This window comes from Fukomys damarensis, unplaced genomic scaffold (genome assembly GCF_012274545.1).
Source record: "Fukomys damarensis isolate Sample0158 unplaced genomic scaffold, DMR_v1.0_HiC HiC_scaffold_16, whole genome shotgun sequence".
Lineage (NCBI taxonomy): Eukaryota > Metazoa > Chordata > Mammalia > Rodentia > Bathyergidae > Fukomys > Fukomys damarensis.
The window spans coordinates 59,445,405-59,471,251 of NW_022900928.1; the positions used below are offsets into that span (position 1 = coordinate 59,445,405).

Genomic DNA, 25,847 nt, shown 5'->3' on the forward strand with positions numbered 1-25,847 from the left:
GAAAAACTGAGAGATTGTGAGTTTCCTATGACAATGATTGATGTGTAGCTATGCTCACTCTGACTTTAAGCCCAATGGGATTTCTACCCAGTGCACCACCCTGCCTCTGGTTGTAGTTTTTGTTTCTTCCTTTTAAAATTTTTTTCACAACACAATTTGATTTATATGTCAACAGTATCCTAGACTATACACAAATTCAGAGAATATTTCAGCTATGTGCCTCACACATGCACACATATATTAGTGTATTCTGCCATCACATTGATGCCAAATTCTGTTCAAGCAGAATTCGTTAGTAAGCCAGCAATACTTCAGTTAAAGTGGCTTGAAGCCATCCAATCCACTACAAACAACAATTTCAATGTTAAATAGAGTGCAAAATGGAAGATATATAATAGGAAGTAGGCAAGTAGATCTTTCTCAAAGGGAACGTGAATCAAGAGGTAGAGAGAGGGGAAGAGAAAGGAGAGGGAGGGATGAAAGAGGGAATTGGGATGTGTTCTGTACATGTATTGATCCCAACAAGGAAAGTCAACATTATGTACTGCCAACATGTGCAATTCAAAACAAAAAAGCAAGAGGGTCAAGAGGTAAGTGGAAGGGAAAGGGGATGAAAGAAGGAATTAAGATGTGTTATGCTCACACACCAACTTTCAACAAGGAATGTAAGTAAAATTATGTACTACATACATACTGATAAAATAAAAGGAAGATATATGTTATAATGCATCTCATTCAGCCATTAATTCAGTGCTTAAATGCTTTTAAACAAAAGGTTTGTTGGAAATAGAATAGTCCAAACCAAAGGTTCTCCATTCATTGCTTACCATCCTCAGTAACAATGAGCTCACAACCCCTGGTAGGAACGTTGATAAATTTTAGAACCTTGGGGAAATGTTTTTCTCTACACCTATATATCCCACTACTTGGAGAAAATAGCAAATTTTTCTAGTTGTTAATGTTACAAACTGATCTGAGTCTGGACCCCCTGCTCTGTTGCTTATTAGCAGCTTATAAGACCTTCTCAAATAACTTAGCTGCTGTTCTCAGTATCCTTATCTATAAAATTGTTCAGGTGAAATAATGGATACAAATTGCCAAGCACTATAATATCTCTTGTAAGTGCTCAAAAAATATTTTTTAAATGAATAAAGAACTCCTCCTTTCCCCTTGGCCTAATTTCAAAGCTTAACTCTTCATGTCCAATTACCACACTTTTAAAACCAAAACATATTTGTTTAGTGCAATAAACAGACAAATGTTCTAGGAACATAGTCTTCTTAAAACAATCCAGGTGATCTGCTCCCTCACACAGGTACTAATATGACAGGGCAGGAATACTGCCTCTTGTTAATCTGAATCATGTAAATCTAACTCCTACTTCATGTAGTAAAAAGCAATTATTGTTCCAAACTGTATCCAATCCCTTTATCTTGTGATTAAATCATACATTGTAAATCTTGATGGAGTAAACTTTGACAAGTCAGAAGGGAAAAAAGAGGGCATTTTGAAAAGTTACTATGTAGAAGCGGAGCTTGGATGAGTTTCTAACAAGGGCAAGGAGATAGGACTATTGAAGCCACTTTAAGACTTCTCTCCTTCTGACAAGAAAATGACATCACAAATACCAGTTTTGGAATCAGTCCTTTGGGAGACTGACCTAATTACCCCATCTGTGTGAGATTATAACTATTCCATTTGCTTAAGTCCCAGGAGACTACAGCAAACGAGTGTACCAAGGTGTGAGAGTGAAGCACACAGTCAAAGACCTTCTGGCAGAAAAACGATCCAGGCAGACAACTAACTCAAGACTTAATGTAAGTCCTAATTTAAAACATTCTGAAGTATTACAGGCCAAGTGCTCTGGCAAGGTTAATCTCCTCATTTCCTTTATCCACAAATTGGGTCTGATATTCCCAAGACAAAAAGCCCTCTTTTAACTGGAACACATTATAGAATTGCGTTAAACTGTTCCTTTCGGCTTGTGATCAGTAACCTGTCCCTGAAGAGCACACCCACTGATATATTGTGCCAATCTTTGTGCTTTTGCACTTGGATTGCCTTCCTCATCCTATTTTACATGGTTTTTGTGTCCTTTTTCATAGAGTTTTTGTGTCTTTGTAGGCTATTAAGTATATAGCCTTAGAAACAGAATGTGTGTTCCTTCATCGCTGTCTGTCATGTAAATCATAGTCACTGCATGCTGGCTCTCCTCCTAAGGAGCCTGGTAGAGTGGAAGGGAGAGAGAGAGAGGGAGCTGTGGTCCTTCCAGGAGCCAGCTGTGTCACCCTAGGAAAGTCAAGTGATTTCTGCAGAACCAGTATGAAATGAGTTAGTCAAAATGACCTCCAGGGTTCTCTACAATATAAAAATTTCTGTTATTAACATTTTGGCACATTTGTTAGCTACTAATAATGTTTCAAAAGCTTTGTAACCTCACTGACTGGTTCTTCAACTGGAGGCAATAAAAAGATGATGTGTCGTGATGTTTCTACTTCCCCTGGTCATGAATTAGCAAAGGCTCAATTTGTGGGAATAATGCTGACCTTTATCAACCTAGTAGTCTAAATCCAATAAAGATAACTTAGAAAAAAATCATCTCTGCAACATACAAAATCAGGCTAATATCCTAGTAGGAGGTGTCTTGAGTTCAAAACCTCTATCTGCAATCTATGCTTTCATAAATAGCTCTACTCTGTTCCTAAAATGTTCAAGTTATACCCAGATCTTCAAAAATGAATTGAGAATGGCAATAGTGTTTGGCTATCAAGATCAGTAAATAATCACCTGTTCTACTACATAAAATATAACAACAGGATTTGTGGGCACCTGAGGAGCATCTGCTGATGACCAGGAATAAACAGCCCAGTCATATGCAGTGCCCAGTGCAAGGTCTGATATCTAAGCACAAGGGTACAGATCCTACAGCACGTGGGCTAAGACTGCAGGCACCACATTCAATGCTGTCCCAAAAGCAAACTCCTGGGACATTTCAAGTGAATCAACTCCACATTTTTTTTTTCATTGAGTTTATTAGTACTTTTAAAGTATTCAGTACAGTTGCATTCATTATTGGAATCTTGTACCTTTACATGACAGATCTTGGTTCTCATTTTTTCCCCATACCCTTGCCCTCCCTTCACCCCCTCTACCCTCACCTATTTACAAAGACTTTGTTTCCATTTTTCATTTTCTCATATTTTTTCTTTTCTCTTATTTCCTTTCCCCTACCCTTCCCACTTTCCCTACACCTTTAGCCCTTTTCTTCCTATTTCACATTGTCAGTTATACAGTTTGGATCTTATTTGCACTTTTAGTTTTTCACACCAGAGAAACTACTCTGTATTTATACATGTGTATCTTATTTATTTCACTTGAGTGTGGACTCAATATGCATCCATTTTCCTATGAATGACTGTAGTTTCTCATTCTTTTTTTATAGATGAATTTTATTTTTTAATTAAAGATTGGAAACATACATGACAACAAGAAATGAAGATACTAAATAAAAATTTCAAATATACATATATATAAAAGCAAAAAAGGATATGAAATAAACAAAAATTTATGCAACACAGACTGATAATCCAAATACATTATTAGTTTGATGTGATCTTCAAACATTATATGTTCTTTTTTCTTTTCATATAATATTTTTGAAATATTATATTTACAAATAAAACAAAGTTATATATTATAGTTGAGAAACTGTCCTCAAAATTTTATGATTTATAAACTCTTGGTTTTATTAATTTGATAAATATCATATGCTTGTTGATTGTATCACTTACATTTTCTAACAAAACTTTCCACAGAAAGGAAATATACTTATATTTGAAATCCAAAAACAACTAAAAGAGTTCACATTTTTAAGAACAGGTTTTTCTTTTTCTTATTATATCCCATACTTATTTTTCTTATATTTTTTATAAGCACAATGATAGAATTTAACACCAATACATATGTAATATTCTTCCCAAATGACTATGAATTAAATCATGCATCTAATTTATAAAAATCATAAGGTTGCCAGAGAAACTATCAATATGCCAAATGTGCAAAAACCTACCACATTCATGACATGTTTCTCATTTAATAGTGCATACATATATGTAAACATACCCCCAACACATATACACAATGCATATTTTCTACAATACAATATATACTTTGGTATAATAAAACAGTGCAGTGATGTGTGCAATGTTTGTGATTTGTGTGATTTGAGAAAAACAAATATTATCTTTGAGGCAGTTGGAGAATTTGTAATATGTACCAGATACTGAATGATATTAATGATTTATTATCCATCAATTTAAGTATAGTTATGATAAAATCTACTTAAAAATTAATATTATCAGTAGAAAATAGGTACAAAGATATATTGATAACATAACAAAATCTGTCTTAACAAATTTCCAACCAAACAAGTTGTAGTGACAGAAAAGGAAGTTTGCAGAAGGCAGAGATGAAACAGCAGAATGACAGATGGACCTTAATACTTTTCATACTACTCAGATATACAGGTTTCATAAATTCTCAAATAAAAAAGCAAAGAAAATGAGAACCAAAATAACTCATCAATTTCATAGAACATATAAAGAAAAAGATCAATGTGTTGATAAATTTTTAAAATATGAAATGTAAAGCCTGAGATTTAGCTCAGTAGTGCTGCACCTACCTAGCCAGAGCAATATGCTGAGTTTAATCCCCAGCACCAGGGAAAGAAAAAGAAAAAAGAAAAGAGAAAAGGAGTGCATGTGCTTTCTAACATACTCAATAGATTGAAAATGAATTATTTGCTATCCTTTCCTCTTGAACTGTTCCCTTCACAAGGATGTAGTGGCCTTCTTTGTCTCTTTTAATCAGTTTAGGTTTGAAATTTACTTTGTCTGCAATAAGATTGCTACCCCTGCTTTTTTCTGGACTCCTGTTGCATGGAGAAGTTTTCCGTCCTTTCACTTGCAGTCTATGGGCTTCTTTTTGCATTAGGTGTGTCTTGTATACAACTTATTATTGGATTTTGCTTCTTAATCCATTCTGCCAGTCTATTTCTCTTGATTAGTGAATTGAGGCCATTGATATTGATGGTTATAACTGATGTGTACTAACTTATTATTGTCATGTGTTTTGTTTTGTTTTGGTTTTGGTTTTTTTTTTTGCCTTCTCCTTTTAGTTTCTTACCTTACCTATTTGATTTGCTGTGTTGGGCCTCATTGTGCTGTTACTTTCATTGTCTTTTTCTAGGATATTGTTTAGAATTCCTTGTAGTGCTGGTTTGGTATTCATGAAGTTTCTCAGGTATTCTTTGTTATGGAAGCATCTTATTTCCCCATCCATTTTTAAAGAAAGTTTTGCAGGATACATCAGTCTAGGTTGGAGGTTGTTTTCTTTTAGTACTTGAAATGTGTCATTCCAGGCTTTCCTTAACCGAAGGGTTTGTGTTATAAAGTCTGCTGTGATTCTGATGGACTTTCCTTTGCATGTGATTTGTTTCTTTTCTCTTACTGCTTGTAGTATTTTGTTCTTCTGTTAGGTTTCTGGGATCTTGATTATTATATATCTAGGTATAGTTTTTTTTTATCACAGCTAGTTGGAGTCCTATATACTTCAATTACCTGTATGTCAAATTTTTCCCCTCTGTTTGGAAAGTTTTCTATAATTAATTCTGTGAACAACTTTTTTAAGTCATTTGCATTTTCTCCTGCTACTTTATGGATTCCTATCAGTCTTATGTTATTCTTCTTTGCATCATCTAAGAGTTATTGGATCAACTTCTCATGATCCCCTACTGTTTTTAAGAGACCTCTCTTTTCATGGTCACTGACTGCAATTTTACCTTCTATATCTGAGATTCTCTCTTTGGATTCTTCTATTCTGTTGTGAACACTCTCAATGGAGTTTTTAATCTCCTGGATATCTGCTTGAATCTGCCCTATGGCTTCCATTTCTTTCTTATATTGGGCATTTATTGTTTCCAATTCTTTCTTATGCTGGGCCTTCGTGGCTTCTTTCGTGGTCCTGAGCTCATCTATTTTCCTCTCAGTTTCTGTTCTAGAGTCTCGAAATATAACTTTCATTTTGCTCATCATCTCTATGATTATCTGGGAAATTACTTCTGTTTTAAATTTCTCTAGAGCCTGATTGATCTGTTTGTTACTTCCTGTGCTTTGAGTTCAGGGTGTCCTGATGGTTCACTGTCAGACTTTTCATCCTCATTTGCCCCACTGTTTGCCATTGGTGAACTGGAAATCTGTCCCTGTATCTTGCTTAAGCATTTTCTCATTTTTACTATTGTTGTTGGGTTGTCCCTAGTTTAACCTTTAGGTTATTACTGAAATCTTCCTGATATAGTTGGGCTTCAGCCCATGGGTCTCTAATGACTCATAGACATTCTCATTTTCATAATACCAAAGAAAACAGTGCATTGAATCAATCACAATCCTTTATCCTAATTGATACAATCAGCACCACAATATGATCAAGCACAACTTGCAAATTGACCACTTGTGGTAGTCATCAGTCTATCACCTTAAACCCATGTGAATTAAATTAAAATCAAGAAGCAGTCCAAAATACATTTGCAGTGAATAAACTTTTCAATAAGGATATTTACCATTTAGGATGGGGGCTTAAGACAGAGTTAGGATGAGAGGAGTAGATAAGTAAAAGAATTAGAGAAGGTTTCACATGAAGCCAGAAGATGTAGAAAGACCAGACAATTGTCAGGAAACTGTTAAATTCAAAAGGGATAAACAGAATACAAGTATAATAACCCTTGACTGAGGTAGAATGACATAAGAAAAGAACATAAAGAAAAGAGAAAAAAATAATAAAAGAAGAAATCTGAGTTAGGACAGGAGCAGAAACAAAAAGGGAGATGAGGGATAATATGGTGGAGCAAGAGACAGTTGGAGAAAGAGGACAGAAAAAAAAAGAATTTGCAGAGTGGAATGAAAACAAAAGAAAGAAAAACAATGAGTTTGAAGGGCCTCTTTCAGAGTATATCACTGCTGTCATAATATACAAGATGCACTGCCATGTGCAGAACCAAGTCCTCTGATCTCAGCTAGCTGGTGGTAGAACCCCACAATGCAGATTGACCTCAGGCTGCAAGGCCCAGATTGAGTTCCCTGGCCTCCTGAAGGGTTGAACTCCACTCAGTTCTACCACAGGTTTCCCCCACCCCTTCTTTAAAGATGTTCAAAGTTGGTAGCAATGGAAATTACCCTTTATGACCACCTCAGCCTCTACAGAGTAGGTCTAAAGATTAGCACAATCAGGAGATCTGAAAGTGTGTGCAGGGCAGTTCAGAGGCACCTGTGCAGCTACCTTCCTGGCACTGAAGATGGAGGCAGCACCAGCAGGGGAGGGAGCAGCCCAGCAGGCCCTCCTGGTGCTGAAGATGGCAGCAGACGCACCCACAGGGGAGAGGGTGGCCAAGCAGACCCTCCTGGCACTGGAGATGGCGGCAGCCTATAGTTTCTCATTCTTTATGGCTGAGTAGTATTCCATTTTATAGAAAAACCACATCTTCTTTATTCATTCTCCAACTGATGGGCAATCAGGCTGTTTCCAAGTCGACTCCACATTTGATTTTCAATTTCCTCATCCAAAAACACCTACTTTTGTACATTTACTGCTGTCTTTTCTTTTAAACTACCTTTTCTCTTCTAGTTCAACAAATGGAGCTTAGTTGATAGAAATCTGAAAGACTTGCGCTCCTCATTCAGGGTTTCTCATAGTAACTGCTCAGAAGCATGTGGAGCATCTCTTAGAAAATATTATTCTAAGCCTGGTCTAGAGAGAGGGAGAGGGAAGAAAGCAGAGGGAGAGGGAGAAACAGAGGGGGAAGGAGAGAGGGAGGGGAGAAGGAGTCTAATTAAACTGTTAATATTACAAAAGATATATATCTATTTATCATACATTAGCATCTTATAATCATAAAAAGTCCTTGTCAGTATGGTTATCATCTACCAGTTTGGGTCCTTTAATCTACCATCCTCCATGAAATGAACAGCCCATTAGACAGGTTCCCCTTCTTCTCCCTCCAGGTGGGTTACTATCCTGCAACTACATCTGGCATCTAATTCTTACTTCAGGGCCATGTAATTAAGATCACCCACTTGTTCCCCTTAAATAAGACATCTCAACGTTTTAATGACTAATCAGCCAGTGATTGTACATAATTGTGGCATCATGTATTTCGTATTTTTAATTTGGGGGGGATGCTGTGATTTAGCATAGCCATCTAGTCATGGTCTCAGTCAATTAAATTGTAGCTGAACTTTAATGTTCTTGGCTCTAATTCTAACATCCAGTGTGCTAACAGTACATGCTTGATAGACATAACACCAAACTACACATGAGCATATGTGAGCACATATGCACACACACAATACATGCACACATGCATGTACAGATGCCAAAAGCTCCCCTACACTTGTTCCTTAATAATTCAATCAATTACATACCATACCCAATTTAAATAAAATATGTAGCATTCCCAGCAGTTATCCTTGCCAAACCCCAAAACAAGAGGTAGGTACACAGTATAATAACTAAGAACTAATCATTAAACAAGACATAGTTTAAACATAATTCATTAATCAAAATAATTTATCAGAAACTACTCCAAAATATTTCTTTTTATATAGTTTAATTTTTATTCACTGACTTTTCAGTAGTCAATTAAAACTATTTAACCTAAATTAACACAACTAAGCCAACAAAAGTTTATCAGCAAACACCAACTGAAACTAATTCTAATATATTAATCTAACTAATTTAATCTCCTTATACTACTAGCAACTAACCCAATGCTTGGTACTTGCAAAATAGACATATACTAAAACTATCCTATAAATCATTTATGCTCTTTAACTACTAAATTATATTCTACATCCCTATTAAAGATGATGTAACTTATTTATAAAACAAGGCAATGAAAATGCCCAGAACAGGTCAAGTAATTCTAGGAACAGAAAAGTTTCGTCTTGTCTTTTTTATTAATTATTAGCAGAATTACACATTAAAGTATCCACATCCCAGTGAGAATGCCCTCTAGATCCTACCAATAAAAAGGAGCTGGAATTACACACACTCCAAAGTAGCTCATAATACCTTGCTCAACCACCCCACCATGGGAAACAGCAATGATAAAAATTAAGCAATGATTGAAGGTTTGACCAATCATTACTATGAATTACATTTGGTAAAGTTCATGCTAGAAACCATGGACATACAATTAGCCCAAATTAATAAATACCAGTGTAAGAAGTGTTTTAGAAAATAAAAGACAATAAAACTAAATTTTACCTGTTACAAAAAAACTACAGATAAAATAAATCACATACAAAAGTAACCTTAATGTATCTGAATACATAACAGCTAAGACTCAATCTAGGATTAGATGCTCCACTATGCTTAGCCCTAATTATAAGCAATTTATAACAAAATTCTTTGCCAGAGTACTACTAGCAATAGCTTAAAACTCAAAGAACTTTGCAGTGCTTATATCTCTCTATAGGAGACTGTTATATAATTTATAAATCCTGATAAACCTCACCACTCTTTGCTAATACAACCTATATACCACCATTTTCAGCAAACCTTAACAAGAAACAAAATTAAACCTAAAAATGTTAGGCCAAGGTATATAGTCTATCAAATGGGAAAAAAATGGGCTACATTTTCTAACATAGAAAATCTTCTTCACAATAGCCTTTATGAAGTCTAAAGGCCCAAAGAAGATTTAGCATTAAATTAAGAACAGAGAATTTAACTGAACAAGGCCATGAAGCATGCACGCACTGCCTATCACCTCCCCAAATTTTAAATAATTAAAACATGTAATTTGGGCTGGGGATTTAGCTCATTGTTTCCACTGCCTGCCTCACAAGCACAAGGTGCAAGTTTGACCCCCAATACAAAAAAAATATATAATTTATTTAACTACTGGTATGATAGGAGATAAGTGAAAACAAGGCAAGCATACTGGAAAGCATACTTGGATAAACCAAAGTATAGCTTAACTGAAGCATCTAACTTACAACTGGAAGATTTCACCATAATAACTTTAAAGCAAAACTAGCTCATATTCCAAACATTTTAAACAATTCAGCCTTATAAACCAAAATGCTTACCTAAAACAAAAATGTGCAATAGACAGAAATTTCTTAAGATACTATAAAGTACTACAAGAAGAAAAAAGACACAATTTATAGTACAAATGAACATCAATTAATCCTATTACCTTTTGCATGAGAAGTTATTAAGAAATTACTTTGCAAAGGGATCTTTACCTAAAAACCCTAAATCCAGATGAGCTACTCCTGGAGAGCTATTTGAGGAAACCTGAGCTACTCCCAGACATCTATTTAAGGAAACCTATCTATGTGGTACAATAGTAGGAAGATCTAGAGGTAGAGGTGAAAAGTCAATCAAGCCTACTGATAGCTGGTTTTCCAGATAGGAACCTTAAATTTTCCTAAAGAAAGTAAATCTTAAGGTAAATCTCATTGTTAATTAATAGAGGGTCAGTTCTATAGAAATAAGAAACAACCTTAAACAAAGAACAAATCAAATTCACAAATGGCCCAAGATCAGCCATCAATTAAGGAAGGGCACAAGCTCCACAATATTATCTTAATGCCAACAATTACTCTAATCTCACAATTACCAACTGCACTAATCCATTAATAACAGAATGAATGTTCATATTACCTATAACAAATAAACTCTCCAAGCACTAGCCTATATCATACTGGGTATCTACTGATAGTTAATAATTGAATAAAGTAACCTAATTAACAAAACTTTTATTAGTGCAATTGTTAATCCAACACAGGAGTGCAAAAGGAAAGAGTAAAAGAAGCAAAAGGAACTCTGGAAACATAAATCCTGACTGTTTACCAGAAACATCACCTTCAGCATTGCAAGGATCTGAGACAGCACCTGCCCAGTGACAGTTAATAACCTCCCAGGGTCGACATTTTAAAGGCCATGGTGTCCCGACTGTGTGAAGGCAGCAGAAACACTTGTCCCTTAAACAGGGACTTGGATGAAGGGCTGAAGAATTTAATTGTTTCTTGCCTCCAATCAGAGAAATTGACCTCCCTGTCAAGAGGTGGGGATAATGTAAAGACAGTAAGACCCTTACAGAGCTTTAATTTATTAACCCATTTAATAATACTATTACCCCAACAGGAAACAGAAATGGACCCCTGAGTTGAGAATTTCAGTTGGGATGACCTGGAATGACAATAACCTAGACCCTATAGTAAGAGTACAAGTGTACAAATCATTAATTGGCCCAATTATATTTGATTAACAGTCCAAATCTAGGGATATCAGAGCAATCTTAGAGTCCATATCAGCAATAGGGCTTACAACCTTGACATTGGATCAAGGCAAGTCATGCTGTAATCACCATTAAGGGCTCATTTGCTGGGCCAGGGATTTAGCTCAGTGGTTCCACTGCCTGCCTTACAAGCGCAGAATTCAATTCCCAGTACCAAAAAATAAAAGTGGGGAGGGACTCATTTGCTCAAGGATTAAAGTCCTCCATGATCTAGGTTCAGACCACAGTAATCCAGGTCGGTGTCTATTATTTGATTTCTTCCAGTAGGAAAGGACAAGCGAAATAAGGCCAACTTACCAATGATGTCCTCTAGTAAATAGATGATTTCATTTTAACCTAATTACTTAAACCTTAGACCAGGGTTTTTGAGGTAGCAGAGGCTGGAAGAGGGGTGTGGTGGGGGAAGGACAGCTCAAAATGAACCACAGTTTTAAAAGGAAATTATGTAAATTACTTGGCCACAACTACAGCTGCAGAAAAGGGAACAATGTTATCACACTTGATAGAAGTTTCAGGCACACTGAATAGGGAAGATAAGAAATGTACATAGGGTAATACTTTTGGTTAAGGAGCCGACATGGTCATCAGCCCAGTGTGCATCAGATGCCCTCAATACCAAGACAAAGGATAAAAAGTTCCATAAAAAGACATGTTATGTAAGATACAAGCAGGCACACTGTACATCCAAATAAGTTTTTTCTTTAAAAATTTACCTAAATGGGAAAAGAAAAAATGTGAAAAAAGGAAAAAATTGAAACAAAGTCTTTGTAAACAGGGAAGGGTGAAGGGGGTAAAGGGAGAACATGGGAATGGGGAAAAAATAAGAATCAAGACATATCATGTAAGACTACAAGATCCCAATGATAAATGTAACTGTATTGTTTGCTTTAAATGTACTAATAAACTTAACAGAGGAAAAAAAAACCCAAAAAATTTACCTAATATGACTTAAAACCTGTTATATCAAGTCACAGATTTTTGCATTTTCTATTCTGTTTTAAAGTTTTTTAGTAAGATACTCTTTGTTTTGTTTTGTTTTTAGTACCTAGGATTGAACTGGGACCTTGTGCTTGCAAGGCAGGCAGCAGAACCACTGAGCTAAATCCCCAGCCCTTAAAGTTTTTAGTTTTTTAGTGATAAAACATTAACACAATTCATGATAATCCATATTGTTTGATTTCATTTTAAAATACAAATTATTGGGAAAGTGGGTTGGGACTAGGGAGTGGTCATTTTTTACAAGCCCCTAGGGTGATTCCCAGGAGTGATGTAAACTTCACTGTTTACAAACTTTACCACTAAGCCAAGAGCAAGTATCCAAACCTCCAAATATCACAGTCTTATCTCTGCCTAGATAAGAACCTGCTGAGCTACTGCTGTTGGCCTAGAGATTGAGAAGTGGATACAAAAAAACTCAGGGCCCATAGTCTGTGCTATTAAACACCAAATAATCTAATGGAAAGGAAAAGTCTTTTCACATTTTTTAAAAATACAAGACAATACAACCATGTGCTAGATAGAAAGCTAAAAAGATGGGGCAGTATAGCCATGTTCTATGAAAAACTGTGACATTTATGTAAGGACAATTTAAGGTACATTTCTTTATTTATTATCTCACTTCACAGACACACTCTCCCATGAGATTAATATTTACACAATTTCACACTTCACAGATGAAAAAGTTGAGATGAGGGAAGAGATTGTTTCCAAGCTGCAAAGTTAGCAGGTACTAGGTCTTTTGACTATTAATTCTGTATTCCATATCCCATAACAGACTAGAGTAATCTCTGACACATACAAATAAGAAAATAAAAGGAGGTATAAAATATACAAGTAGCATGTAGAAAGAAGTAGGACTAGAAAGCTACAAACCAGCTCTAACCATTGTAGTGACTCTCAGGCATTAAGTGCATAGGTGGTAGGAACTCACCCTTCATTCACATTTCCATCCTGTCACCCAGCATCATCTCAATGCTAGTGCCTAATTCTCATCTTAACTTCAGTGATCTTTTAAGTGCATAACATCCCAATATGGAGTTATTTGGACTTCAGGTGTTGGATTGATTTTATTGTCTGCTTGCTCATGTTTCATCCTCTCACCTAGTATTCTAGGATATGTGCAAATCTCAAGAAAGATTTCATATCCATCCAGCCATAAGTCCTATTTATGGCCCTGTTAGAAATGTAACGCAATGAGCAGAAATTATGGAGCATCATGCTACCAGTGGATATTCATGGAATTCTGATTATATCATCAATATTGAGATATCTCCTCTTTCTCATACCAGTGCAGTGAGAAAGTGAGTCAGATATTTCAGAGAGAGAAGTCATCCGTGATATGTATCCAAAATCTTCAGCTGACAGCATAACCAATAGGCAGGTCATGCTAGGCCAAAACATAAATCCCTAAAGATCCTATGTAAAATCCCAGAGACCTGTGAATGTTGCATTATATGACAAAATATGTGATTAATTTAAAAACTTTGAGAGAAGACCTGTGGCCTAGATATAAGTCAGGATGGGCACTCAGTATAATTACATGTACCCTTGCAAGGGGGAATTTTGAAAGAGATATGCATGAAGGAAAATAGGAACAGGTAAAGTGCCACGTCTGCAGATCTTGGAAAGATGAGGGTACAAATTGAGGAATCCCAGTAGCCCCTAAAATTTGGAAAAAACAGAGAGCAGATTTCTCCTAGAGGACAGAGCATGCACAACCCTACCAACAACTTGATGTTGGATTTCTGGCCTCCAGAATTATGAAAAAATACATTTTGATGGTATTAAAACACCCTGTTTGTGATACTTTGTTACAGAAGTTCTAGGAAAGTAATGCACACAATTTTGAAAACTATATACCTTTGGAAAACTATGCTTCAGCAAGTAACTATGATGCCCAAACCGGTGTTCTTCTCTGTGACAAGACTAACAATTTCATACAAGCCTTGTGGATCCATCTTTTCCCAATATCCCTGAAGAACAACTGTTTTTGATAGTATGAAACATAGTAGAAAAAAGAGAAATAAAAATCTTGGATAAAAAGACTTTTTTGCCAAACATTGGAAATTAAATTCACTTCTGTACATTTTTATCCATAATCCTATGGATTTGCAACTACTACTGTGTATATTTATTTTTTTTAATCATGGCCTTTCTTTTCCCTTTTTCAAATTTTTCTGTTACTCTTAATAATGAGTAGATCTTCTGCCAGAATAAATAAATATGAGCCACTCAACAATACCTAGGACCAAAGAAAAATTAAATTTCTGATTGCTGCAGTTTTTAATTACAAATTTCAGTGGATTTCCTAAAAGCTAACTATTGAAATTTTAAACGTCACAAAACTCAATAAACTTATCTATAGGAAAAAAAGAAGCAATAGGCCTAATAGTGACAATTTTTCAGTTTTGTTTTGAAATTTAGTGAACACTTTTCATGCTATTTAGCTTTCTAAACAAGTTTTTCTTAATGTATCATAAAGATTCATTTTAAATCATTGAATATACAACATCTGGCATGAGGGGGAAATTTTAAAACTTGCTGAGTAGGAAATGGGGATCAGTTTGGAATTCACATTGTATGGGAGAATGGAGGAGTGCCATGTAGTATGTGGAACAAGGATCTGACAATCAAATCTATTTTTTTTAAATTTATGGACATAGCTCTCCTACTCTGCTCATGCATCAAAATGCTACACTCAGTGATAACAGCAAAACAGAAATAAAATTTCCTTCAGTTAAACATGAGGAAAAAGAAAATGTTTGGAAAGCCTAAACTGTGGTAAATGTTGAGGAGAAACACCCCAGGTAGGAAATTTTTGCATTATATTAGCCTTGACTTACACAGATTATATAGTTACAGAGAAAAATTGAACTATTTCCACATGATGTTATTCTTTCATGCCAACCTCAAATGTTTGTTCTCAAATCATAATTTCTTGTGATTAGTTTCTCTTTCTACATTTTCCACAACCCTTACATTTAAATTGGCTACTTTAGTCTCTATGTCAAGAACATATATGAACATGCCAAAAAAAATAGGGAATGTTCAAAGTTTTTAAAAAATTATTATAGTAAAGGACACTTCGCCATTAATCCCTCTCAAAATACTCCCCTTGCTTTAAACATATTTATTCCATCATTCTTGCCATCAAGCAATTCTGGGAGTCCTCTTTCCTGTCTTTATGAAGTATTATAGATAGATAGATAGATAGATAGATAGATAGATAGATAGATAGATAGATAGATAGATATAGAGATATAATATATATAATGATATACTATGATATGTATATAGAAATAATGAATGCTGCTGCCAAGGGTCATCCAATGGGTAGGCAGGCTTTTAAAAGCATTACAGTGTGTCTTCATTTACCTTATTCTAATGGGTTTAGCACCATGTGACTTCTGACTCTCCTCTAAAGTCAAAATAACCACAAAAGGCAAATGATTTGAATTGATTCAGAACTCTGAAACAGCCACAACAGTGCAATTAAAGACACTCACAAAGGAGGACTTCTGGAACAGTTTCAGACATGTCAAGAATGATGGAATAAGTGAGTGTCAAGGAAAGGGGAAATATTTTGAGAGGAATTAATGACAATGTGCCTTTTACTGTAATCTTTTTATTCATTAAGATTTTTGGTACATTTAAGTATACATTACGCTCATATTCATCATTGGGAATTTGTACCTTACATGATATATCTTGGTTCTTGCATCTTCCCCATACCTCTTGCCTCCCTCCCTCCCCTGCACCCCTCCCTATTTACAAAAAATTTTGTTTCCATTCTTTCCTTCATATTTTTTCCTTTCCCTTCTTTCCTTTCCCCTACTTCCCCTTCCCCTTTGGGCCTTTCCTTCCTACTTCATATTATCTATTATACATTTTGGTCCTCATTTACACTTTCAGTTTCTCACACCAGAGAAAGGATTCCGTATTTACACATGTGTGTTCTATTTATTTCACTTAAGAGTATGGCTTCAAGGTGCATCCATTTAGCTACAAATGTCTCTAGTTTATTGTTCTTTATGGCTAATACTCCATTATATATATATATATTTTTTTAAACCCACATCTTCTTTATCCAGTCACCAGTGATGGGCATTTAGGCTCTCTTGAGATTTAGCTATTACAAACTGTGCCACTATAAACATAAGTGCACATATATCACAATATATTCAGAAAAAGTGTTTGACAAATCCAGTGCCTATTCATGATTTTAAAAAACCTACAGAAAATTGGAATAGATGGCCTTTATCTCAACCTAACAAAAGCCATATACAAAACCCAACAGCTGATGCCATACTAGATGGTAAAAAACTGACATCTTTCACAATAAAATCAGGAAAAGACAATGATGTCCATTATCACTACTCCTGCTCAATATAGTTCTGGAAACATTAGCCACAGCAATCAGAAAAGAGAAAGAACTAAAAGTAATAAATATAGGCAGTGAAGAAATTAAACTGTCATTATTTGCAGATGACATGATACTCTATATAGAAGACCCAAGAACTCCACAAAAGTCTTCTAGACTTAATAACCAAATTCAGTAAAGTTGCTGGATACAAGATCAACACTCAAAAATCTGTAGCCTTCCTGTACATAAACAACAGACTCTCTGAGAGAGAAAATGGAGAAACAACTTTCATAATAGCATAAAAAAAGAAATATCTAGAAATCTAACAAAGGAAGCAAAAGACCTCTACTCTGAAAACTACAGCACTATGAGAAAAGATTGAAGAGGATATCAGAAAATAAAAAGACATTCCTTGTTCCTGGGTATGAAGAATCAATATAGTGGAAATGGCCATACTTCCAAAACTGCTACATATATATTCAATGCAATCCTGGTTGAAATTCCAACAGCATATTTCACAGAACTAGAGAAAACAATCCAAAAATTCATTCGGAACCAGAAGAAACCTAAAATAGCAAAAGCAATTCTAGGCAACAAAGACAAGGGAGGGGTATCACAATCCCCAACATGAAACTATTACAAAGCTGTAATTTTTAAAAAAACAGCATGGTACCAGCAAAGAAACAGACCTGATGATCAGTGGAACAGATTAGAGGATGCAGGAACAATTCCAAACACCGAAACACATTCAGCAACCTCATCTTTGGCAAAACAGCCAAACACCCTCACTGGAGGAAAGACAGCCTCTTAATAAATGGTGCTGGAAAAATTGAGTTTCAACTTTCTGAAGATTAAAACTAGACCCATATCTCTCACCATGCACTAAACTAAAATTGAAATGGATGGAAGATCTAAATATTAAAACAGAAATACTGTGACAATTTTTAAAAGTTAAAACCCCATCATATGTTTTTATCACACCTTGTATAGGGCAAGTCCATATTATAAACTGGAGTTCTTAGTTAATAATTTGTCCTAATTAGTTATGGAGTAAAAACATTGTAAGTAATGGAAAGAAGTACGACAGTAGCACATGTTTGAAGGAAAAATCTGAAGGAACAGAAGGTAAATGGAACTACATAGTATGTTTATGGCACAGAGTCCTTGAGAGTGTTTGATCTTCCCTGAGAGGTAAGCAAACTCTTAACTGTGGAACAGATGTACACTGGCTAGCTAGGTTCCTAGCAATACTCTTCAAGGCCCTTCTGGTTAGAAGTTTGTTTAGTTATATATCCAGCTGCTGACTTTGCTTTACCAGTCATGTGTACACTTCAGTTACCACTAAGTATACACATTGCCAATCCAGTTCTGTGATTTGCATTTGGATTTCTTGTGAAGTATTTTTTTAAAAAATTACACAGTTGGAAACTGCATATCATGTCATCTCCAAGTTTGTTTGACTTCCCTGAAACTTTGGAAAGTGTATTAGTGAACCCCTCATTGTGGCCTTCAGTGGACTTGGGCAGTTTTCTCCTTCTCTCTGGGGCTCAGTGTCCTTATCAAAAATACAGAATAAGGCTACATCACTAAGATTCTTCTCATCTCAGCATTCATTTTTAAAATAAATTTTATCATGCATATTTGAGGTTTATAGCTTGATATTATAGGATACATATAAATAATAAAATAGTTACAATAGTGCAGCAAATGAATATGGAATTTCACATAGATATTTTTCATGACAAGAGCAACAAAAAATGTACTTATTTAGCAAATACCCCTGATATTATACAATTTTATGAATTGTAACTTCATGTTGTGCATTAGACCTCTAGACTTGTTTATTATGTGTACCTGCTACTTTCACCTTTGGAACTGCAACTCGGTTTTTCAGTTTTAAAACTCCTAGTTTAAAAAGTTTATCCCAGTCCCTTGTCCTCTTGATTTTTGTTGTTTATACTCTATTTCAAATATGCCATCTCACTGTGTAGGTTGTTAAACAGATCTGAACCTCTGAGAACTTGCTTGTGCTCAATTTGAGGCATCTTTGAGCTGACGTTTCCAATCACTCCACCGTCTGAGCCTCTAGCACAGAGGTCTACTGAAGTCTAGCCTCTTAAGACATAGGAAGCATATCATGGTAAAGGGTTTGGGCTCTGAATCCACATGAACTAAATTCATATCCCAGCCTCGCCATTCACCAACTGTGCTGCTGGTAAACTTACCTAACTCTGCTGTTAAAGGATGATAATTGCGACTTGAATGTTTATCATAAAAGTTATATTTAACATTGCCAAGGTCTGGGCACATAACAGGTGCTCAATCAATGAAGGAGTTATTAGATACAGTACTTACTGTATACAACGAATAATGCTGGTTAGGATTCAGCACTATGTAAGAAATCCCCTCTCTAAGGAAACGTACAGTTCATTTGTGGGAGAAGGAAAAATATGTGAAATATTAAAATATCAAGATGGCTTCACTCCAAGGACTGAAAGAGTCATGGTAACCATCATAAACACTGTTGAAGTTAGAGGAGAGTGAGCAAATCATGACCAGAGTGAGCGGAAAAAGACTCCGTAGAAGAGGGCGTGCCTTGAGCTGAGCTTTGAAGGAAGAGGACAACTCAGATGAGCAGAGAATGGGGTGAGTGCAAGCAGAACACAGGGAGGGCAAAGGCCAGGGGGAAGAGGATATTTCTGTCTGTCACACGTGGTGGGCAAATCAACTTTGTCTGCAGAGTGAAGAAGTGAAAGAGAAGGCTGAGAGGACCTGGTACACAGCCCTTCCAAATGCAGCTTGGGGCTGGCCTGGAATGTCTCCCAGACACTTCCCTCTGCTCCAAGAGCCCCCAGAATGTTTTTCAGCTAAGATATTTACTGCATTTCACCATAACTCTTGTTTTCTTAAATCTTTCCCCCACTTAGCTAATGTCTTGCTATTTCTATTTGTTCCTTCTGGATCCTCTTGCTCAGCAACAGTGGCAGTGGTCAAATGGTTAGGAGCCTGCATTGCAGAGCCAGACAGACCTGGCATATGACAGTAATCTAGTTACCCTGGCTTCTGTTTCCTTCTATGTAACTGGAGGTGTCAAGAGAATAAAATCAGGTAATCTCTGCAAGGCACCTGATACAACACATGGTGTGTTGCAAGTGTTTAGCAAATGGCAGTTTTCATGGGTTTTTTTATAGCACATGGTGGCACCTGGTAAATACCACAGCAAAGGTATAGTGCACTGAGGAAGACATGCACTAGATTGTGAGGAGCTCTGAATATAGCCTTAGAAGTCAGAAGGTCCTGTCCTCATTACTCTGGACTCTAATGTGATATAAATACATCAAGTCATGAGTATACTTTGTGGATCAGAAAAATGGATTCACTATGTGTGAATGAAACAAAAAAAGATGGAAGCAAGAGCTAGCAACCTTAATTTTTATGTTTCAGGGTTTTGAAGTTTTTAGTTTTTAATTGATGCACAATAATTATATATATTTTTGGGTTATGTGTGAGATCTCAATACAAATATACAATGTGTATATAATATGTAATGATTAGATCAAGGTAATTGGCATATACATCACCTCAAATATTTATCATTACCTTTGTTCAGAACATTCAGAATACATTTTCACTAGCTATTTTGAAATAAAATTAAATGTTGTTAATCATAGTTATTCTACTGTGCTATAGAACTTTAGAAGTTGTTTCTCCTGACCAATTGTATGCTACATCTGTTGACCATTTTCTCCCCTCTCTTTTCCTCTAAGCCTTGTTAGCCTCTGGAAATCATTATTCTATTCTCAGTTTTTCTAGTTTCAGTCATGAGCTTCAACATGTGATGTTTGTTTTTCTGTGCCTGACTTATTTTGCTTAACATAACAATCTTTTTTACGGCTGAATAATATTCATTATGAGTATGTCATACTCTTCTTTACCCATTCATCCATTAATGGACACCTCAGTTGTCCATATCTTGACAATCACGAATAATGCTGCAACCAACATGGGAGCAGAAGCCTTCATTTTGAACTTATCTAGCAGTGTCACTCTTTGTTCCCTGAGACAAGGTGGCCAGAGCTAAATTTCTAAATTGGTGCATTTCATGAAGATAGCTTCAGCTGCTCCTACTCTGTGGTCCTAAGTATTCAAAGTCTTAGCTGGTCTTGAATAACAAACCAGGATTTATATTTACCCATCATAAACTACCATTTTATGAAACATCGAGCTTAAAAAGGCAGGAAGAAGGAAATTAAATTCCTAAGCTTTTGATTAAGATTTCCTACCAACTTACTGACCTAACAAATAATGATATGTCTTAAGCCTGTATTTCCTCACTGTAAAAGGGTCTTGTGAGTGGTGCAGATGGGAAGAAGTCAGGGCTCACAGTGTCCCTCGTTTCCCTCTTGGGTACAGCTATTCTTCCTGACTCAATAGATTTTTTTTCAGAATTCAAATAATGGTCCAGTCATGGGCACCCAACCCTCAACCTGTAAGGCCAAGCTGAACCCCTTTTTTACTCTAAGAAAAAGTTGTTTCTAGTTTAACTCTAGTTAACTAACTAGTTTCTCCAGGAACTTTCCTAGTTTGATTTTTCTATAGTTTAACTAACTAAACTCTAGTTTAAAAATCAGAGTTTTACAAGTTGAGTTTGCAAGGAAAATAAAGAACAGAAAAATATAAAGCACCAGAATGCTGATTACATGGCACAAGTGCCCTGCCATTCCCTTTAATATCTGAACAACGACTGCCAAGGGTGGTACAGCTGAGTTGACGTTCAACCCTGGGTCAGTCCCCTTCCATCACTTCTCTCTAGGATAACTAAGAGATGATGATGATGATGGTAATAAAAACAATAATAACGTCTGTCATTTACTACTGGGCTCTCAAATGAGTTTATAAATATTTTCCTTTCTCTGCTTTAAAATATACCTCATTTATTTACAAGAGTACAAAAGCCTCAAGAAATGGCCCTCATATCTATATTTCAGACATGGAAAATACAATTAGATAGAAATCAGTAGAGCCCAGATTTAACTCTAAAATCTTCCTTTTATCTGATATAGTCCCTTTGTTATATTTCCACAGCAAGGAAGGATGGCTTTTTGGAGTAATTGCTTTGTTTCAGATCCTCCTGCTCATCCTTCACACCACCCTCACACTTCATACATCATGCTGGGCTCCATTTATGCCTTTTCTTTCAGTGTCTGCAGACTGTTCAGGGGATGTATGGCCAGCCCAAACCAGAACTAGTACCTTCCCTTCCTATGATTCCCAAGTATCTTCAGAGAAACTAGACCTACAACGTTTCTCATTTCCTTCTAGAGCCTTCTCTAGTTATGTCTCAGAAAGTGTTGTTCGAATATAGTCTATCTTTAACATTCCCACTCCTCCTAGCCCCCTGATCTCATGGGTCTCTCCATAACCCTGGTCTTCTCTGTGTAACAGTTCCTGGCACAAAATCACCTCATAACACCAACCTTGCAAAAGATTCCAGTTCTCTGGAGACCAGTAGGCTACCTCACATGACCCATTACTCTCTGATTTCTCTTCTTTTTTTTTTTTTTTTCATTGAATGTATTGCTACTTTTTAGGTATAAAGTACAGTTACATTTATCATTGGGATCTTGTATCTTTACCACATGACAAGTCTTGGTTCTCATTTTTTCCCCATACCCCTGCCCTCCCTTCACCCCCCCCCACCCTCCCCTATTTACAAAGACTTTGTTTCCATTTTTTCCTTTTATCACATTTTTTCTTTTCCCTTATTTCCTTTCCCCTACCCTTCACCACCTTTAACCCTTTTCTTCCTATTTCGCATTGTCAGTTATACAAGTTGGATCTTATTTATACTTTCAGTTTTTCACACCAGAGAAACTATTCAGTATTCACATGTGTGTCTTATTTATTTCACTTAAGAGTGTGGCCTCAATATGCATCCATTTTCCTATGAATGAATCTAGTTTCTAATTCTTTATGGCTGAGTAGTACTTTTTATAGAAAAACCACATCTTCTTTATCCAGTCTTCAATTGATGGGCAATCTGATTTCTCTTCTTGACTAAAGCTTACTTCCCTATTAGGTATTGTGATTAAAGTGTAACCCTTATTTTAATCTGGAACTGATATCTAGTGGCTCACTCTTGGAACTGGAAGTCATGGGTCATTTCACCCACTTGAGAAGATAAGGGCCAAATCAACACCCTTTTGAGGGTGCAAAGATTCATGAACCCAGTAAGCACAGTTTCCCACTCAGTTTGTTGACCATCTCTAATGACCCATCCCTTCAATATTTCCTAACACTCATGGTGTTCAGAATTTTCTCATAAGTGCACAAAAGTACCTTACTCACATTCTTAATAAATATAGCCAGTAGGAAAAGTAGAAAGTAATTTCCTTATGCCTTTACCTTCCTATGGAAATATGGGGAAAATGGGGGAAGGGATACCATCAATGCTCTTGCTTCCTCTATATTCCATGCTAAAAATGGACAGAAGAGTTTCCAAACATAGAAATCTAACTTTAGCCAAGATATACACCCCTAAATCTGCTAAAATGTAGACAGTTTATAGTCCAGTGATAGGCTTCCTTTTAAATTTTCAATGATATAAACAGCCTGCTGCAGCATGCATGGCATAGGTCACCACCACTGGTTTATACACTGTTCTATTTCTTTTCTTTGGTACCGGAGCATTGATCTCGAGACCTTGTGCTTGTGAGGCAGGCGGTGGAACCACTGAGCTAAATCCCAGGCCCTACACTGTTCTATTTCTCCTTGGTGTTCTAATGGTGGTGCTAAACAACAGTAAAGGAGCCAAAAGAGGAACAGCAGAATGTAAGTTCCAAACTTACTACCCATGTCTTAAAATTAGGTAGTTGGCAAAACATAAATTCAATGAAGAAATCATAGCCATGTCTGTACTGTCTGATTAAGAACATAGCTGCACATACATGGTATATTGAATCAGAGGTTGAGAACGGGTAAGTTTTGGACTGAGGCACCCCTGGCTCTGCAGATATCTGAATGCAAAAAAACTCAGCATCACATCTATTACAGCAAATGTTCATGCTATTTTCTGATTTTCTATAATTTGCCATAAAAATTATTTTTATCTCTGCAACTCCCATAAACTGAACTCATCTTACAATGTTTTCTGGCTTTAGCAAGATTGGCATGTTTGCCTGGACATTGAATATGATCATCACATGGCCTAATATGTGTCTTCTTCCTTTGCTATTGTCATATATTTCCTTATTTTTTGTATATAACTTTTATTTTTTCTTATAGTTTTGGAAATACCTGTTCTTCGTACTTGATTATTAAAGTGCCTAGGAAAACTGCAACTTTTCTTTAATAATAAATCTCATTTTCCTTTGCTACTTTTTAATTGTTAGCAGAAGAATCCTTTATTGCTTGTAATTTTTGCAAGGTTACTGATAATCAGTGTCTAGCCTCTGAATGTGTCCCCCAGAACTTTTGCTCATTCTGGTGGCACAGTGCTTTGCATATTGCCTGTTAATATTGCCAACTAACCCCCTTTAAGAGCACAGAAAAAAATCAAAAAAGAAAGAAACATTTTCTGAGTAGGCAATGCCTTATAAACTCAAAAGCCAGTGTTTGAATATGGAGCTACTATATCCTTGGTGTTCATACGAGTGAATGCTTTATTTTATAAGGCTTTCTTTCTAAACAGCCCATGGTCTGACTTTAATTAGCCCATTGTCCTGCCCTGTTTAGAAAACTGAACCATGTTTCCAGGGCTTTCTGTGTACCCCACCCAACCACCTGCTTCTTCACAATTGCAGACATTTTAAAAATAATAATAAAGGCCAACCCTTTGCAAGCAATTTATTTTTTCAGCTGTTCTATTGGCTCTATAATTTTTTTTAATGTCATGAAATTTAAAGTAATTCCTGGTGGTGAATTTTGTCAAGCAGCTTGCAAAAATAATCAAAACTTTGCAGCAAAACAGCCATGGCAAGCCCATCTGGCAGACCTACAGCTCTGCAGATTCTGTCCTGACAAAAGTGTACCTCAACTCCTGTTCTAACTTAGATATATAAATACAAATAGCATTAACAACTTATTAGAGAGAAATTAAATTGTTGCATCAAGCCAGTGAACATCAAAATGTATGTTAAATAGGTACATACACTACTACAAAAATTCATAAATCAGTACTTTCATGGTAAATTATCTTCCCTGGAAAAGAATTTGAACGTAGGTTTTAGTCTTCATTTTACTTCTATACATTTAAAGGCCTTAAGCAAATCACTTAATCCTTTTATGTGAATAACGTATACCCTACTGTTGAGCAGTCTGATGGTAGTGGAGATAGGTACATAAAGCCTGGTGAGCTCTTTCCTTGTGAGGCAAGTTCCCTATAACCTAGGCTTCATCAACACAAGGTAAGTGGTTTTGAGGGTATTTGTTTCAATATCCCTTCCTCAATTAAAAATTCTTATTGGCCTTAGAATTGGACCTATATAATGAACTATTAAATTAAGTCACAGAAGAATATAGGGTTTCTTTTTTACCGCTCTATGTAAATGTAAATAAGGCAGTTAAAGAGAGACTTGCCAGCCCTTCAGTACACACAGGCATCAGAAGGGTGGTCAATAATGGAAAAAAAGAGGGAGAGAGCCCTGGGAATTGTATAGGGCTCAGGAGAGCTGGCAAGCAGCCCTCAGCACCTGTGGGTATGTATCAGCCCTTGCTAACACATCATCGTAAAAAGATGCTAAATGAGGATGGATAGGATGCCACCTACAACATTTGCTTACGCAATCCCATCAGCCCTTCATGAATGGGTCTCTATTCATATTCAACTGTCCACTTGCCTCACCACCAATTTCAAGCCCACCATTTCAACATCAGACTTGGTTTCCTAGAACACCACTTTGGCTGTGTCGACACTGCCAAGCAACTTCCTAAGATCCACTGCCCACTGACACACAGAGACCAAACTCCTTAGCACATCTCAGAAAGCCCTTTACGTCCATGCTGCTGCGTCATTCTCTAGCTTCTCTTCAAATTTCCCATCTTCATATATTCAAGCCTTTGGTTTTCTACACAGTGACGACACCCTTATCCTATCTGCTTACTGATTTTCTTTTATCCTTCAAA

General features: G+C 36.2%; 1 protein-coding gene across 1 annotated transcript in view; it reads left to right on the forward strand.

Annotated features, from left to right (window-relative positions):
• Positions 1-25,847, forward strand: part of CUNH11orf53 (chromosome unknown C11orf53 homolog) — a 55,550-nt gene that overhangs the window by 8,259 nt on the left and 21,444 nt on the right. The window contains exon 2 of the mRNA XM_033764317.1: positions 1,708-1,817. Within this exon, the coding sequence (XP_033620208.1) occupies positions 1,708-1,817 (110 nt within the window). The remainder of the gene's footprint in view (positions 1-1,707; positions 1,818-25,847) is intronic.